Genomic DNA, 18,233 nt, shown 5'->3' on the forward strand with positions numbered 1-18,233 from the left:
CTTAACCAGTGTACCACCAGGGAAGTCCCACTTTGTAGTAAGTTTTGAAACCAGGAAGTGTGAGTCTCCGATTTTGTTTTGCTTTTTTAAAAACATTTTTTTGGCTATTTAGAGGCCCTTGCAGTTCCCTATAAATTTGAAGATCAGCTTCTCCATTTATGCAAAAAGGTTACTGGAATTTTGTTAGGGATTGCATTGAATCTGTAGGTTGCTTTGGAGAATATTGCCAGCTTAACAATATTAGGTGTTTCAATTCATGAACATGGGATGTCTTTCCACTGATTCAGGTCTTAATTTCTTTTAGGAACGTTCTGTAGTTTTTAGTGTACAAATCTTTCACCTCCTTGGTTATTCTTATTCCCGGGTAATTTATTCTTTTAGATGCTATTGGAAATAAAGTTTTCTTAATTTCCTTTTCAGATTGTTTATTGCTGGTGTATAGAAATGCAACTGATTTCTGTGTGTTGATATTGTTCCCTAAAATTTTGCTGAATTCATTTATTAGCTCTAGCTGGTGTGTGTGTGTGTGTGTGTGTGTGTGTGTATTCTATGGGATCTTCTTTATATAGAATCATGTCATCCACAAATAGAGATAGTTTAGGGAATTCCCTGGTGGTCCAGTGGCTGGGACTTTGCACTTCCACTGCAGGGAGCACAGGTTTAATCCCTGGTCTGGGAACTAAGATCCCGCATGCTGCACAGTGCAGCCAAAAACAAAACAAAACCAAAGCACAAATAGAGATAGTTTAATTCTTGTGTTCCAGTGTGGATGTCTTTTCTTTATTTTTATTGCCCAACTGCTCTGCTAGGACTTCCGGTACAATGCTAAATAGCAATGGTGAAAGCAGATATCTTTGTCTTGTTCCTGATCTGAGGGGGAAAGCTTTGAGTCTTTCATAACTGTGTATGATGTTAGTTGTGGGTTTTTTCATAAATGTCCATTATTGTGTTAAGGAAATTCCCTTTTGTTCCTAGCTTCCTGAGTATTTTTATCATTAAAAGGTGCTGTATTTTGTCAAATGCCTTTCCTGCATCTATTGAGATGTTCTTTATTCTTTTCCTTCATTCTCTTAATGTTCTGTATCGCATTGATTGATTTTCTTATGTTAAACCACTCTGCATTCTTGGCATAAATTCCACTTGGTTGTGGTATACACTCCTTTTAACGTGCTCTTGGGTTTGGCTTGCTAGCATTTTGTTGAAGATTTTTGTATCTATACTCATAAAAGATACTGGTCTGTAATTTGCTTTTCTTGTGGTATCTTTGTCTAGCTTTGGTATCAAGGTAATGCTGGCCTCATAGAATATGTTAGGAGGTTTTCCTTCCTCTTCTGTTTCTTGGAAGAGTTTGAATAGAGTATTAATTATTCTTTACATGTTTATCAGACTTCACTAGTGAAGCCACCTGGTCCGGGACATTTCTTTCTTGTGAGGTTTTTGATTACTGATTCAATATCTTTACTTGTTAGAAGTCTGCTAGTATTTGCTATTTCTTCCTGAGTGAGTTTTGGTAATTTGTGCATTTCTAAAAAATTTGTTCATTTCATCCACATTATCTAATTTGTTGGCATACAATTGTTTATAATATTCTCTTATAATCCTTTTAATTTCTGTTAGATCTTCATTTTTATTTCTGATTTTAGTTACTTGCATCTTCTCTTTTTTTCTCTTAGTTGAGCTAAAAGTTTGTCAATTTTGCTGGATCTTTTTTAAAAAAACTTTTCTTTTGGTTTTATTGGTTCTCTCTATTGTTTTTCTACTCTCCATTTAATTTATATATGCTCTAAACTTTATCATTTCCCTCCTTTGCTAGCTTTGGGTTTAGTTTGCTCTTCTTTTTGTAGTTTCTTAAGGTATAAAGTTAGGGTGTTGATCTGTAAATATCCCTCTGAGCACTATCCCATAAGTTTTGGTATATTATGTTTTCATATTCATTCATGTCAAAGTATTTTCTAATTTCCCTAGTAATTTCTTCTTTAATGTACTGGTTGTTAAAGAGTGTGTTGCTCAATTTCCATGCACTTGTGAATTTTTCAGTTTTCTTCTGTTACTGATTCCTAGTTTCATTCTCCAGTCGTTGAAGAAAATATTTTGTACGATTTTGATCTTTTAAAATTCATTGAGATTTTTTTATGGCCTAATGTATGGTCTATCCTGGAGAATGTTCCATGTACACTTGAGGAGAATGTATTTCTGCTGTTGTTGGATGGGATGTTCTGTACATGTATGTTTGGTTTACTTGATTTATAATGTTCTTCAAGTCCTCTATTTCCTTATTGATCTTCTGTCTAGATATTCAAGCCATTGTTTAAAGTGAGATATTGAAGGCCAACTCCAACTGTTATTGTAGAATTATCTATTTCTCTCTTTAATTCTGTCAGTATTTGATTCTTATATTTTGGGTGTATATGTTTATAATTATTGTATCTTCTCAATAAATTGATCCTTTTATCAACATACAGCATTCTTCTGTCTCTTGTAACAACTTTTAACTTAAAATCTACTTTGTCTGATGCTAGTATAGCCACCCCAGCTCTCTTGTGGTTACTATTTGCATAGAATATATTTTTCCAATCATTTCAACCTATTTGTGTCTTTGCTTCTAAAGTTTCTTGTAAGCAGCATATAGCTGGATCACAGATTTTTATACATTCTGCCAATCTCCATCTTTTAATAAATTGACTTTATCCATTTACATTTTAAATGATTACTGATAATAAAGGACTTACTTCTACCATTGTGCTATTTGTTTTCTTTATATCTTAAATTTTTTTCTTTATTTCCTTGAATACACCCTACTTTTGATTGATTTTTCTAGTGTACAGTTTTGATCCCTTCTTCATTTCCTTTTCTATACATTTTTTTAGCTATTATCTTAGTGGTTACCCTGGGGATTACAATTGACATCCTAAATGGATAAAAATCAAGTTTCAATTTATTCCAGCCACCCAACCCCAAAATGACCTCCAGCCTCTGTCTTTAAGACTGAAAGCAGCAAATTTCAGGCTGTTTTAGAACAGTCGCTTTCCCTAATTTGGCCATCAGGGTTCAGCAGGATGAAGGTTCAATCAAGAAGCTGTTGTCTTTATTTAAATGAAGTGTCAGGTCCAGTTTTTTATACTTTGATTTTATCATACTTGAAACTAAAATGCAGAACTATCCAGTTCAGTACTGGATACCTGTATTGCATGTCATGTCAACCATCCTGTTGGATACCAATATTGCACGTCAAAACATGACATCTGGAGTGTAAATCCCAGTTCAATGACCAGCCACATATATTACTTTGGATACATTCTTTAGCCTATTAGCATCTCAGTTTCATCATCTATAAAATGAATTAATAGTAGTTCCTACTTCTTAGAGTTGTCACAGGAATTCAAAGAGATACACGTAAAGTTCTTAAAACAGCACCTAGCACAGAATAAATCTTCCACCTGAACGTTAGCTATTACTGTGTTTCCAGCTGTCCATCTCTTGGCACTTCCCCCCTCCAGCTCTACCCCTCTTTATCTACCTGGCTAATTCTTATTTTAAAAACAATCAGATGTTTTTTAATATCCATCCACTTAAAGTCTGACAATGCCAAGTGCTAGTAAGGACAAGGAGCAATGAGAACCTTCATACATTGCAAGTGGAAGTATAAATTGGTACAACTATTTTGGAGAGCAATTTGGCAACATCTGGAAAAGTTAAAGGTGTCCATAATCCACATCTCAACAGTTACAATCCTAGGGATATACTCTAAAGAAACTTTCACACCTGTACACAGGAAATGTGTACAAGAATGTTCCAAACAGCATTGCTTGTAATAGAAAAAATACTGGAAAGAACTTTAGTGTCCTTCAACAGGAGAATGGATAAATACCTTGGTAATCATAACATATAATCGTACATTGGAATGCTACATCACAGTTAAAATAGGTTCATGTAATGACGGGTAAATCTCAAAAACATATTGCTGACTAAAAGAAACAAGTTTCAAAAGGAGATATACAGTATGATACTTATTAACAAAAAGCTTAAAATCATGCAAATTTGCTACACATTGTTTATGGATACATGCATATGTAGTAAAAGTGTAAAAACATGCGTGGGAAGGATAAACACCAAATGCAAGGTGATGGTTACCTTTGAGGAGGAGGGGGAGGAAGGAGAAAAAGGAATAGAATTGGGTGGGGTTCACAGGAAGTTTCAACTGTATTTTTTTTTTAAAAAGCTCTGAAGCAAGTTTAATTATAAAATGTTAAGATTCAAGGAAACTGGGTGGTGGGACAAAGATATTTGTTCAATCAGTCAGAAGTTTAAAAAAACCAAAAGCAAGATGAAGAAAATAGGAAGATTGGTTGAAAATCTGTATAAAGAGCATTCTAGGTCCCCAAGCAGCCAGGTGATTATCCCATTTCCCACCTGACCCATCCCATTTCCACCCCTTCCTCCATCTCCTCCAACAGAGATTCATTTTCTATACACTCAAGCCCAGCGGAAGGCAGTGGGGAGGCACAGGGATTATAATGGGATTAAGTGGAAGTGGGCTGGAACTTTAAAAGCATTCTTAAGACTCTGGGAACACTCATAGCCAAGTTTATAAGCCCCAAGCAACGAGAGGATCCTTCTCTGGAGAAAAGACCTCCCAATATTGACATCTGTGGGCCCTCTATGAAATCTGGCACATCCTCAGTGCACCTTAGAGTGAAGTCCATTAATCCAGTGCTTCTCGCAACATAATATGCATTTGAATTACCTAGGGATCTTGCTAAGGTGCAGATTCTAAATCTGTAGTTTATGGTGGGACCTGAGATTCTGTATTTCCAAAAAGCTTCCAGAGGAAGCCAATGCTGCTAGTCCCTTTTAAGCAGTAAGGTGCTTGTCAACTCATCTTGCCCACACACTTCAGCTTCCACTCAGCCTTTTGGAGTCTCATCCCTAAATACGAACAGGCTGCTAAAGTAACCAGACTTTTGAGGATGGCCATTAACATAAATGAGAGAGACAAAAAAAAAAAAAAAAAAAGAAAAGAAAGAAACAGAGCAAAGAGCAGTTTAGTTTAGTTTTTAGAGAAAAACTAAAAACAAACACACTATAGTATCCTCAGAAAGATATTCCTGTCCACAAAACATGTAATATCCTCAGAAAGATAGAAGATATTCCTGTCAATAAAACAAGGATAGAATAATATGGGAAGGGGAGTTGGGGAAAAAAGGTCTTGGGAATTAAAAATAAGAAAACTGAAACTTAAAATGGTTGAAGATAATGACAAGGGAATATCACAGAAAAATAGAACAAAAAAACAAACAAAACAAGAGTTTCAGTTTTGCAAGATGAAAAGAGTTTTTGAGATTGGTTGCATTACAATGTCAATAAACTTAACACTACTGAACTGTACACTTAAAAATGGTTAAGATGAGAAATTTTATGTTATGTACATTTACCACAGTTAAAAATAAAAATAAAACAAACAAACCCAAAGAAACAAAAAATAGAAGAAAAAAATGAAAGGATCAATCCAGAAATCTAACTTATAAATAATAGGCATTCCAGAAAGAGAACAAAAAAAAGTGGAGGAGAAGAAATTATCAAGTAAATAATCAAAGAAAATTTCCTCCAAAACGGAAGTACATGAGTTTCCACTCTGAATGAGTGCTCAGTACAAAAACATTAAGAGTCACAGCAAAGCACATCATTATAAAATTTCCAACCAATAGCCTAAAGAGAAAATCCTAATGCCTCCAGAGATGGAGAAGATATAACATACAAAGCATCAGGAATATGAACAGGAATCAGACTTTTTACAATAGCAACCCTGGAAGGTAAAAGAAAATGAATAATACCCTCAAAATTATGATGGAAAATCATTTTCAAACTTGAATTCAATAACCAGCCCAACTATAAATTCAACTACAAATCAAGTATTAGAATAAAATTAAGACATTTTAAAATATGCAAAGATCCCAACAACATATCACTTATCTCTCTTCCTTACAAGGTTACTAAAGGAGGTGCTTTAGCAAAAGAAGTAAACTAAGAAAGAAGAAGGCATGGGATCCATGAAATGGGCAAAACCAGCCCATGACAGCAACGAAGGAAAATCCCAGAATGACAACTGTACAGCAAGTCTAGAGATCAGTCAGTCCAGATTGAAACAAGAGGAAGGAGGCTCTGGGACAAAGACTCTAGAAAAAAAAATGGAACTTACGCATCTGAGTATATGGAAAATATTGCTAGACTTTTGGACAGAGTCCTGGAGCACTTGCAGAGGTGGGGGCAGCCAACTGTAGATAATATAGAAAATTGACAAGTGAGGAAAAAAAGGCAATAATTAACTCTAAGAAAAATGGAGGGCCCTATAAGCTAGAAGGCATGGTTGTACTACCTTTATTGGCTCATTAGTAAACAATATTCACAAACATAATTTAAATGCTGATTATTGGTTTAACTAAAAATAGTTACATAAATGTGGAGGTGGAGAACAAAAGTGATAGAGTCATTCATGTTCTTATCTATCCCGGCAGGAAGTCAACAAATAACCCTTAAAATTAACAAATCAAGAATTAGTACTATACACATTTATTTAGATCTTTGGATCTAATCTGGATGAATATCTAAAGGAGTTGAGGCTACTGCCTCTAAAGAGTAGGCCAGAGAACTGCTTTTTTCATTACAAGCCTTCTAGTATATGTATATATGTTTTAAACTATGTATGCGCATTATTTTCATTCAATAAACAACGTTAAAACGTTAGCATATAATTTGGGGGTATCCGCAACGTCTCGAAGTTTATCCATGGCCGGTAAATAAAGAAATCCGTTTTGAAGGGCTCTCTGGGCCTCGATGACAAGAGCTAGTTTTTTGCTCATTTTCTGCATTCCCCATCCCCCGCTTTCCTGGGAGCACTTAGCATAAAATAAATCAATACATGTAAAAAGAACTCAAATTTGTCAGATTCTCCCTGGAGAAGGAAAAATAACAAAACAAGGCACACAGGCAGAAGGTAAAGACGCAGCACAAAAATGAGTTCATTTCCCACATGCAGTTGAGTAAAAAAAGTATGTCTCTGGCAGAGGTACTGGAAGGTAAGGGTTTCAGAGGCAGAGAAAATCATGTTCGGGGCACCTTGGAGGCAGCTCCAGGCACAGAAATGGAGGCATGACAGGGAACCAGGTAGGCTTATTCACTTCGGTGACTTCTCATTCCTTTCCTTCCTTGCCCTTCTAACACTCTGTAGTTACATAAATTGAGTTTGTAGTCCGTTTCCTTTACCAGACTATGAGCTCCACGAGGGGGGGACCTCATCTGTTTCACGCGCCACTGTATCCCCAGCGCAGAGCAGGAGCCCACTAAACATCTGTGGAAGAAATGAATGCACGATGGTGCCGCCGGACTGCCATTAGTGTGGCATGAGGAAGGGTCACACTGACAGCAAACAAGCTGAGAGCAAAGAAGCCGGCTGGGAGATGACAAGGGCGAGCTTCTTGTAGGGTCTCTGAAATTACAAGACGGGAAGAGTGGAAGTAAACCTTTGGGGAGTGCGGGAGGGAGGCGCCGGACAGTGAGGCAGGCCTCGGGGAAGGACAGCAGGCTAAGAAACACACTAGCCACAACCAGTTGCAGCGGTCTATGGGAAAGTGGAGTTGGGACTAGCGGCACCGCACATGCGCATGTGCGGCCTCCGCCCCCGCCCGGCGCACCTGCGTGCGCGTGCACGAGGGGTCGGAGCGGAAATGGCGCCGCGGGGCCGCGCGTCCGGGCGGCGAGCGGAAGTGGGTGTGAGAGCGGAAGTGGCCGGCTAGAGCCGGGGGCTGGGCGGGGACCGGGCTTGTCGGTGAGGCTGCAGCGGCGGCGGCGGCGGCTCGGCAGGCGGGTTCAGGCTTCGGGGGCCAGGTCGGTCGGGTGGGTGGGTAGGTGTCTCCACAGTCAGTGCGTGCGCGGGTCAGCGCGCGCGTGTTCCCTTACCCCCACCCCGATCCCTTTCCCCTTCTCCCCTAACCTCCTACCCCACCCAGCTCCCCTCCTCAGGGGGCAGCAGGGCCGCTCCCTCCGTCCTTTCCTCCCTTACCCACCCTCACCCGCCCTTGTTTCTCCTTCCCCTGCCCGGGGCAGCCGCCGCCATGATCCTGCTGGAGGTGAACAACCGCATCATCGAGGAGACGCTCGCGCTCAAGTTCGAGAACGCGGCCGCCGGGTGAGCGCGCGCCGGGGGCCGGGGGCTGGTGGGTGGCGGGGGAGGCAGAGTTGACCCCTGCTAATCGTTCAGCCCCCCAGACATGGAGGAGGGAGGTGGGAGACCTGGCAGGGTGTGGGGACTGCCCAGGCGGTGTAGACGTGGGCGGTGATTGGGCGCGGTGGGGTGAGGGGCAGAGATGCGTGGGGAGAGGCTCAGAGGAGGGATGCGGAAGCAGTGAGTGGACAGGAGTCCGCGTGCCAAAGTGCAGGAGACCTGTGGGACGTGAGGGTAGCTTGGGCCAGAACTCTCGCTGGAGGATCCCATTGCCCTCTGGAGCGAGCAGGGGACCACTTCCCTCTGTATTCCCCGTCATTGTTCAGAACCCGGAGAGAGCCCATTTGGGATTGGGTTGGAAGGAGTTTTCAGGAATTCCCAGGACTGGAGGAGGAAAGAAGATGCAGGCCCAGATCACCACCAGTCTTCTCGCTTCCCACCCCCCACCCTCGTCTAAGGGAGCGGGAGGGAAGACTGAAGGCAGGCCCAGCCTTGCAGCCGGAAAACCCGATGATCTCTGTAGCTTACCTTCCCTGAGCCCAGCTGTGAGAGACACTGGCCATTTTGTTACATTTCTCAAGCAAAGTTAGTGGTCCCCCACATCCACAACCCTTCCTTATCGCTCGTCTGAGGTTCTAATAATCCTTTCCCCACCCGCTGTCCTCTATCTGGTTGTTTATCTTTTAAATTCTTATACCATACCCCTGGTCTGTGATTTCTTCTGCAGTAATTCTGGCCTAGATACACAGTTAAAAGCCTCCAGAGTCTATAAAGTTCTTAGATGAAACCTGTTTTTAACCATTGGCTTTTTTAAAAGTGGGCTTTAGGACATGTTTCAAAGGCACCCTTCTCTGTCAAACACAAGAATCAGTAGAAGACTACCTCTTCCCCCAAAGCTGCTTTGCTTTTCTAATATAATATTTAAACCAAGGAGTTGGTTTTAGCTTCTAATTTTTGGTGGCCTGTGACCAGTCCCTTTGCCTCATTTCCCCATCTGTGAGAATGGGGCTTCACATCTTGCTTACACAGTTGAGGAAATAAGTGCAAACCGTTTCTGGTGAACTGGGAACTAATAATAAGAGAGTATGTGCTTGGAGAGCCACAGATGGAAGAGGATTGGTGGAAGGGAAATTCTAAGTGGACATAATAAACTTGTGGCTTGGAGGCATTAAAAAAAAACTTATAACCCACTGCTTGTTGAATATATTGTCTCCTATCTCTTTTATAAGGCCACAGATTTTATCTGTAAAACAAAGCACAGCGTTTCTTGAAGTAACACATACAGTGAGCAGTAGCTGCTGTTTCCTGCCAGGGACTGCAGTTGCTTATATTTTAGGCCAACTTGCTTCGTGTCTTAAGCCTCACTTACCAGTTGCTTTGCATTTTAAATGTTCAAACGAATCAGCTTAGTGGCTTATTTTGGGTGATCGCTATGTACTTTTTTGAGCAGTGTAGCACATAGGAGGAAGTTAAATTAACTTCTGCATTTTCACAGCTGATCTCAAGTGAATTCTCAAGTTTAGACTAGCAAAAAATGAGACCTGGGTGGTTATAAGCTGATCTACAAGATAAATGCCTGTGCATTTCAAGTAGAAGCATGCCTTATACTGCAGGAGTACCTTCACAACTACTTGTTTGTTAATAACTTGTGCTTCTGAAATGTAGCCTATTACTCAGAGCTTCGACTCTTCTGCTTTTAGAACATTACTCTTAAAAAGAGCTACTAACCATTTCAGTGGGAGTAAAGTAGGCATTCAAGTCTGGAAGGCGTAAGTTAGAACTTCTGGGACTTTTTTTTACAAAGTATATGTTGTAGCAATGTTGACTATTGGGGCGGGGCAGCAAGTTTTGGCTTTTATTCTGGCCCATCTTCCCTTTGAGGTGTGTCTTTAAGTAAGTGGGCTCAAAACATATTCTGCTGTAAAGCACTTTGAAAATCTTTGAAAAGAGACTATGATATTCAGCCGAGGAGGTAGGGCTTTCCTGGGATTGCAAATGTAACACCTAGCAGAAGCCTGTTTCTAGACGGAGTGTGAATTTCCAGGCATACCAGTAAGGTGAGGCAGCAGTAAAGTAGTTAAGAATTTATCAAGGTGCATGCCTAGCCAGAACTTCCAGAGAAGGGTAACTAGTGTGATAATCACAAATGTTTGTAGGGTTCTCCCAGTGCTCAGCACCAGGCCGGAACAGGAAAGGGGGACCTTTCTGAGAGTATTGGCAAAGTTACAGAGGACCAAAGGGGTGACACGTGTTGGGGTGGAGATCAGAGAAAGATTAAAGAAAGGCAGTAGTGCTGAGGAGAAACCCTGGAGGTTTGAAAGGTTTGGCCCTTGTGGGAACCTGCTGGGAGAGGTCAGCTCCACCCTGCGTTACACTTCTCAACAAACCAGTTGGGGAAATCAGGTTCTGAGCAGCCTTCCCCAGAGTGAATCTTCCATCTTCACAATGTCCAATAATGATAGCCAGTAACTACATGTGACTAGTTAAGTTTAAATAAAAATTAATTAAAGTGAATTAAAATTAAGCTTCTCACACTAGCCACAGTTCTAGGGCTGAGTTGCCACACGTGGCTAGGAGCAGCGGTATTTGGGTAGCAGAGATGTAGAACATTTCCATTATTGCAGAAAGTCTGCAATTGGAAATGCAGCACTGTTCCAGCTACTAAGAACATAAGCATGAGATAGTCTTAAAAATAGTTCTGTTGTATATACTTCAGAATACAGTTAGAGTAATTTTCCTTTTGAAGTTGATCTTATTTTAAGTGCCTCTCAGAGCATGGTAATGGATTTATGGCAGGTCCTTCTCTATGGGCCTCTCATAGTGTACCCATGCCAGAGTAAATTGCAGCCTCGAACCATTGCCCAGCCTCCTTACCTGTGGGCTGTGAGCACTGAAGGGTGTTGTACAGTATGAAACAGAAAAGAGTGATGCCTCTCATATCATCCTGCTGGGTCGTCTTGCCTGTGACATCCTACTAAAAGTCTAAATTTCCTTCGAATAAAGCACTTCTGTCATCTAAATTGTTTAAGAATACATTTGGGAACTTCCTGGTGGCACAGTGGTTAAGAATCCGCCTGCCAATGCAGGGGACGCGGGTTCGAGCCCTGGTCCGGGAAGATCCCACATGCCGCGGAGCACCTAAGCCCGTGCACCACAACTACTGAGCCTGCGTGCCACAACTACTGAAGCCCGCATGCCTAGAGCCTGTGCTCCGCAGCAGGAGAAGCCACCGCAGTGAGAAGCCCGCACACCGCAACAAAGAGTAGCCCCTGCTCACCACAATTAGAGAAACCCCATGTGCAGCAACGAAGACCCAACACAGCCAAAAATAAATAAACTAAAAAAGGAAAAAAAAGAATACATTTGGTCACGACACCCTTTTAATTTGGAGGCAGTTCCGACAAAGCCTAAGATTGATTCCAAACGATTTACCTTTTTTTTTTCTCCTACCACCCTCCTGGGAAGGTGGCTTATTGGAATGATTTCTGTATCCTCACAGAATGATAGTTATTGGTAAATTGTCTTCCCAATTCTTAGCCTCCAAAGGATTCTTTTAAGGATTCTTCTTAGCCTCCAAACTAAGAGGCTGTGACTGATTAAGAAGCTATCCTGAACACTGCAGATAACCTCATGTGCAGGTCTTGTCAACAGCATTTTGTTTTTGTTTTTTTTAATCATTTAGGAAGTCTTACCCAGGCCCCCAATTAAAGCAGAAGTAATCTGGCAAATTAATTTAATTCTTTTTTTAGTATATACACACCAAGAGCCTTTACAGCCTCAGAAGCTAGGCTTGTCGACTTAGCTAGAGTCCAAAATTGAGGAAATGCTGTCAGATGCAAATTGCTGTTGATTTTAAGTGCATGCTGGCTCCTTGCCACAGCTGTGCATATTGTGGGGAGCTGTGGTTCTGTGAGGGGGAGTGAAACTCAGTAAGCAGGCTGTGCCAGTTGGGGTGGGCGAGGACTGTGGGAGGAGAAATTTGAGAAAGGAATAAATTAAATCTTGCTGATACCTTGTTCTCATTCCCAAATATGCTGCATATGTCCTCAGAGAGACATACTGGTTTGAAGTGATTTGGAATTAGGACATTGTTTAAGCATTTAGAAGAAATTGGATGTAGTGGCTGACTTGCTGAGACGATCTAGTTGGTCTTTTTACAGGTCACTGTAGTTACACACTGCTGCCCACCCTCTGGCTGCCTTGGGACCACTTTGGGCATAAAGCCCCAGAACTGCACTCCTTACGTGTGTACCAAACCTGTGACTCCTTAGGGGCAGGGCCTATGGTTTCGTCATCTTTGTTTTCCCAGCATTCTCGCTGTGTGTATAGTCAGCTTAATAAGTGTTTTCTTGAAGCAATGGATGAAGCCAGATAGAATGGTTCTTAGTTTCTTTAGCAGTTTATCACTTTTCTGACACTGTGTGAATCAGCTTGTAGACCCTCTTTGTTCTCCTTATTTTGAGACGTGGCTTAACAGAGAGTAGGACCACCCACCTCTTACCTAGCATGATCCATTTTTCTAGGCTTTGCACAAAAAGGAGGATGGGAGCCTTAGAGAGGACTTAAAAGAGAGTAATCAAAAACTTTATGGTGAGATGATGAGCAGAACTCAATAATTCCTCTAATTCAGCTTATGGAAGGGATAACTAGAAGAGGGACATAAACAACGGGGAACTGGATGCATTCGGGAGTAAAAACTCCAAAACCCTTAGTGAGAAAAGAGGATTGGATAATAACAGTTGCCAGGAGTTCTTTATTGACTGATTAGTGACATTCTAGAAGCTTCCTTAGAAAAAGGATAAAAGGAAATTTTTTTCTAAAGGATTTTAAGAATGACTCTTGAAACCCATCTGAATGAATTGAATATGTTTTAGTGTCTTGTACTGTCCAGTCAGTAACCCTGAGGGCTTATCCAGGGAGCTTTAGTCTAGGATTCCAGACATTACTACGACAGTCTGACAGGAATATGGTTCTGTTTCTCCTTGTTGTGCTGACCAATTCCTGATACTGGGAGTTACCACAATCCCAAAACCTCTCTCGACCATGACTCTGAAGTCTGATCTCCTCTGATTCTACCTAGAAGAAAAACTAATTCATTGATCACTTCCTATGAACCAGGCACTTTACTATAAGCTTTAACGTGGTTTTGTTCCATTTCAGAGTGTGCCTGGGTGACGGACAGCAGTTCCAATAATACAGTTGACAAAACTGGGGCTCTTGGGAGTTGGAGAGGGAGTAGACGCATGTATTAAGCATTGTACAGGCACCCTTCCCCGGTGATTCCTGGTTTGTCACACACAGAACATGGCCATATCTGTGGCGCATCTGGGTAAATGGTCTACCCTAGAGCTCCTGCCTCTGGGCTGCCCTAAGGGCTGTGGGGATCATTATCTCAGCATATCTATAACCTAGTCACAAGACCCTGATTGGGAAACTTTGCTGTCCCCATAGCATCTCGGTTAGTCTTCACAACAACCTTGTGTGGTAGATGCTTTTAATCTCCGTTTTCTAGAAAAGGAATTTTAGGCTTGCAGACATTTGAGTAACATTGCCTGTGGTTACATAGCCAGTAAGGGACAGAACTTGAGGTGAAGAGTCAACTCTGAAAGACACGCTTTTTCTGTGATTAAACTCACCCCCAGCATCTGAAACTTTAGCAGACAGTCGAACAGAAAATAACTTAACGATTTACCCTTTTGGCCTATTAAATGATACACTTTCTCCCAGACCAATCTTATTCCCCTCTAGCTCCATGATTTTAAACCACAGAAGTAAATAAGAAACACCTGGTCTTGGAATTGAGTCTCGGCCCTGTCGTGGTGTATTTCCCGCTCCGTGCGGTCTCTGTGTTGGGGCACAGAGTTCTCAGACCTCTGACTCCCAGCTGACGCCTCAGGAGGACTCCTTTGGCCCAGTGCTCTCCTCAGCAGCCTGTCTCTCTCCTCTACAACCTTTATGCAGCCATAAATAGTAAGCTAAAATATTAATGGCAATGATTTGACAAATATTCCCAAGTCAGGCAGCAAACCACGTAGTGTAGATCTTAGAGACTTCTCCCAGTGGGGAGCTGTGCTCAGGGAACTTTACGGCCTAGAGAAATGCAGAATTTCAGAGTCAAAATGTTGGAACCCTAAGGTGTTTTATCTATACTTGATTTTTCTCGGTCTGTTGATGAAGTGAGAAAGTGAGGAACTCAGTCCTTCCTTGGCTGAATTAAAGCCTAAAGGTTAAAAAAAAAAAAAACCAGCCGCCTACTAAGTGATACAACGTGGCCTGTTATAAGCCTCCACCCTGCCTCTTTGGCACAGCCAGCCTTCCTCTGGAAAATGTGCTTCAGTGCTTCCTCCCGTCGTGCAGCCTCTTAATATTTCACTCAAGCGGGCCGTAGATTAACGTGTCTACTTCTTCCTTGGCTCCTGTTTTCTAGAAGTGAAAAATGGTGGTTGGCCATTCATTGCCTTAGTCTCCAGGCTACAGTTTCAAATGAAAGATCAGAAACAACTTAAGTTTTTATACAGTTCTTTCATCATATTCCGAACTCACTGCTTGTCCGTAAACCCACTTGATGCTTCGATTCTCAGACTCCCAAAATACTTTTTCTAAGTCACATATGGATGGCTTTGAAGAAACAGAGTGGAACTTTGTATGTGATTTGTATAGGCTGATTTTACAACAGGGCTAACATATGCTTAGGAGAGGCCAGTTTCCTTGAAAGGCATTGTTTAGCTCTGCTGCAGCTTTTCAACAGTCATAAACCACGTTATCTATTCCATTATTTCCCAGCAACTCTGGAGGGTAACTCAGTCTTTGTTCCTTTCACAGGTGAGGGAGCGGAGATAGTAAAAGAGATGCGTACTTGATCGTGAGGTCTTGAGCAAGCTAGGCAAGAATAAATATGAAAATGTGTATATCTTGTCTGCTGGCCCATAAAACAAAGTGGAATCATTTGAGTTTTAGGGTGTTAGCTGATAAAACTGTAGAGTCTTCATTCGTTTCCTACCATTGGGCTTTGAGGAGAAGTGAGGAAAGCATGTAAAGTAGCTTTTCACTGGAGGTTAATTGACCGTTATTGTTTATAGCTAGGATATATGTCATGCTTTCTAGGTAATAACTCAGCAGCATTTATCAAATAGAAGTCCATGTTCCAGGCTCATCTGGGAATCGCCCAGAAGGTGTTAGACTGTCTTTGCCTTCCAGGATAAGTTCTTCTATGTCTGTTCTCTTGTTTTATCTTCAGCAGTTGTGAGAGGTAGGTAGGATCATTTGTGTTCTCCCATTTCATAGATGAGTAGGCAAGAAAATGAAGGCGTGTAGTGTTAATTTGTCTGAAAACATGGTCCTGAAGAAAAGGCTAAAGTTGGAAAACAGGTGTCTTAACTGTTCTCAGTGATTTCGCAGTGTTATTTTGTGCTACACTTTATGGAAGTACACACTGGAATTTAAAAACAAAACCAAAACAACTAGGGTGGAACCAAAGAGGGCTTCACTAAGGAGAGTGGTGAGTACTTCGGTCATATAAGGGAGAGGGAAAGATGTGTAGGAAGACTAACAGATTGTCTTTGAAATGGAATAGAACTGTATCGTTTATGGCCTGAAATCATCCTTTCACTTTAAGTAAATTTAAACCATTCTGTGCTCTGTTTAGCAGTTTTCCTGCTGAGTGCGCTACCTCCACTGAGTATGTCCCGTGGGGGAGGGATTGACCAAAAGAGGGCATTTTGTGGGTCACATATACAAATGTGTCTATCATGGTCTTAAGGACTTGAGAATTGAAGGTGAGCACAACCACAGCAGAGATTCCAGCTGCAAAACAAAAGCTTTATCTGTCCTGCTTCCTTTTTTCAGTCCTCCACCCTAAATAACTCCAGAGGTTTAGATGCATGAGAAAATGAATTGTGTACCTGGATCAATGGTAAGTATAAGATTTTTACAGGATGGTTCGATCTTAAGTAAAGCCCAGGAGCCTTTTGCAAGTCCCCTTGAAGGCAAGCAGCAATATAGTTATATTGTTTTTTGACTGCACCATGCGCCACGCAGAATCTTAGTTCCCCGACCAGGGATCGAACTCGTGCCCCCTGCATTGGAAGTGCGGCGTCTTAACCACTGGACCACCAGGGAAGTCCCAGCAATATAGTTATCTTAACTAAAGGACTTGTTTTGTTTTGCAGAAACAAACCAGAAGCTGTAGAAGTAACATTTGCAGGTAAGTGCCTTTATCTCACCTACTAAGAAGAAGGCACAATATAAAAAATAGAAAATAAAATTCTTCCTAAAATAAGCTTTTTAAGGCTACTATCTTGATTGTCTTTTTGTGTGTGTGTGTGTGTGGTCTTTATTTTAGATGATTATTCCATGGATTTAGTGAGCTATATAAAGTTGCCTGCTGATATCTTAGAAGTTTGGGTTTAATTTTGTGGTACAAACTAAGGTTTTTTAAATTTGGAAATATTATGTTATTATCTTTAACCATCATCTTAGTTTGCCTAGCACTAGAGGAGTGGGGAATCACAAAAGTGCTAGAGACCTGTTCCACAAGTCAAAGAGAGATGTTACTGCTTTCTTTTCCTAGAAAGAATTAGGTATAGATACTACTCACTTGCTGTGTGAACTTTGAGGAGTTGGACAGTCATGCTCTGTAGAAATGAGGGTACTTGGCTAGATGATCTTGGAACACTTTTTGCAGCTCTGAAGTGCTGTGACTTGGAGGCCAGGCACCATCCCCTTCCCCTCATACTAACTAGCAATGCCAGATCTCCCTAAAGTAATTACACTCAGCACCTGGTTTCAAGAACTACAAGAGAGGGGAGGCCTGTGGAGTACAGAAACTTAAGGGATAACCAAATGCAGTGTATGGGCTTGTTTGGATCCTAATTCAAATAAGACAACAATTTTTTTTTTTTTGAAGCTGAAGTCTTTATTGACAGGATCAACAGAACACGCGTGGCAGAGTTGGCCACAACGTCCCAACACAACGCATTCTGACATTCAAATTAGACTTATTTAAATGTGGCTCCTTTTGATTCCTTCAACTTGGTACTATGATGATTATCTGTGCACAGGGATTCTATATTGAAACAACCTCATTAACATCACCACTGTCACTCAGTTTTTGGAGACTAACAGCTTGGTCCAAATTTTAAAAAAGGTAATAGGCTAAAAGACAAAAAAAAAAAAAAAAAGTCAGCTAAGCTATCAGGCCTAATCAAGAATGGCTTAATATTATTCATTCTCTTCTTTGAACATTTTACATAAGTAAGACAACAATATGTTTTTTTAAATTCTTGAGACAATATTTCAGTGCTTGACTGGATATTTGATATTAATAAATTGTTTTTTAAATTTAGGCATGACAGTGGAATTAGGGTTATTTTTTTTTTTTTTCAACTGTCTTCTTTACCTTTTAGAGATGTATTCTGAAATATTTACGGGTGAAGTGACGTGTGCGATTTGCTTCAGAATAAATCATTGGGAAGGGGTGTGTCTAAGTGAAACAAGATTGGCCATATGTTGATAATTGTTGAAGCCATGATGAGAATAGGGGTTTGTTATACATTATATTTTATACATGTTTAAAATATATCACAATAAAGATTCTTTTAAAAAATTCTTTCAGCACCAAGCTGTGATTAAAGTAAAAATAGCTTTGTAATTTTAGAAAAGAGCAAAGAAGTAAGTACTCTGTAATTCTATCTCAGTGTTTCTGCTAACTTTCCACATGGATTTAAAATAAATGCAGTTTTACTTTTATGTCTACTTGTAAGGGAGACTTCCTTGTGGCCTGCAACATGTAGGCAGGTACTTAGAGATATTATTCCCTATTCCCAAGTTAAGCAACCTTATTTGCTTTTCCTTGCAGATTTTGATGGAGTCCTCTATCATATTTCAAATCCTAATGGAGACAAAACAAAAGTAATGGTCAGTATTTCTTTGAAATTCTACAAGGAACTTCAGGCACATGGTGCTGATGAGGTAGGTTCCACATCACTTTTCCTTGGGACTCTTGTTTCCTCCTCAC

The 18,233-nt window shown here is 40.8% G+C and overlaps 1 protein-coding gene and 1 non-coding gene across 3 annotated transcripts in view; both read left to right on the top strand.

The window, feature by feature from the left end:
- Window positions 1-7,759: 7,759 nt before the first annotated feature.
- The window catches only part of ARPC2 (actin related protein 2/3 complex subunit 2), a 30,613-nt gene continuing 20,139 nt past the window's right edge, over window positions 7,760-18,233 (top strand). Inside the window, exons 1-4 of one of the 2 annotated variants that reach the window (XM_007187902.3) lie at window positions 7,760-7,881; window positions 8,101-8,182; window positions 16,387-16,421; window positions 18,075-18,187. In XM_007187902.3, the coding sequence (XP_007187964.3) occupies window positions 8,109-8,182; window positions 16,387-16,421; window positions 18,075-18,187 (222 nt within the window). In that variant the 5' untranslated portion in view covers window positions 7,760-7,881; window positions 8,101-8,108. Of the gene's footprint in view, window positions 7,899-8,100; window positions 8,183-16,386; window positions 16,422-18,074; window positions 18,188-18,233 lie in introns of both variants that reach the window. The other variant, XM_057551045.1, reaches the window with a different exon arrangement.
- LOC114238586 (small nucleolar RNA SNORA42/SNORA80 family) lies at window positions 10,992-11,128 on the top strand. Its single transcript, XR_003623913.1, has one exon. It is a non-coding gene; the product is annotated as a small nucleolar RNA SNORA42/SNORA80 family (small nucleolar RNA).

The sequence above is a fragment of the Balaenoptera acutorostrata genome, chromosome 8, assembly GCF_949987535.1.
Source record: "Balaenoptera acutorostrata chromosome 8, mBalAcu1.1, whole genome shotgun sequence".
Taxonomy (NCBI): Eukaryota; Metazoa; Chordata; class Mammalia; order Artiodactyla; family Balaenopteridae; genus Balaenoptera; species Balaenoptera acutorostrata.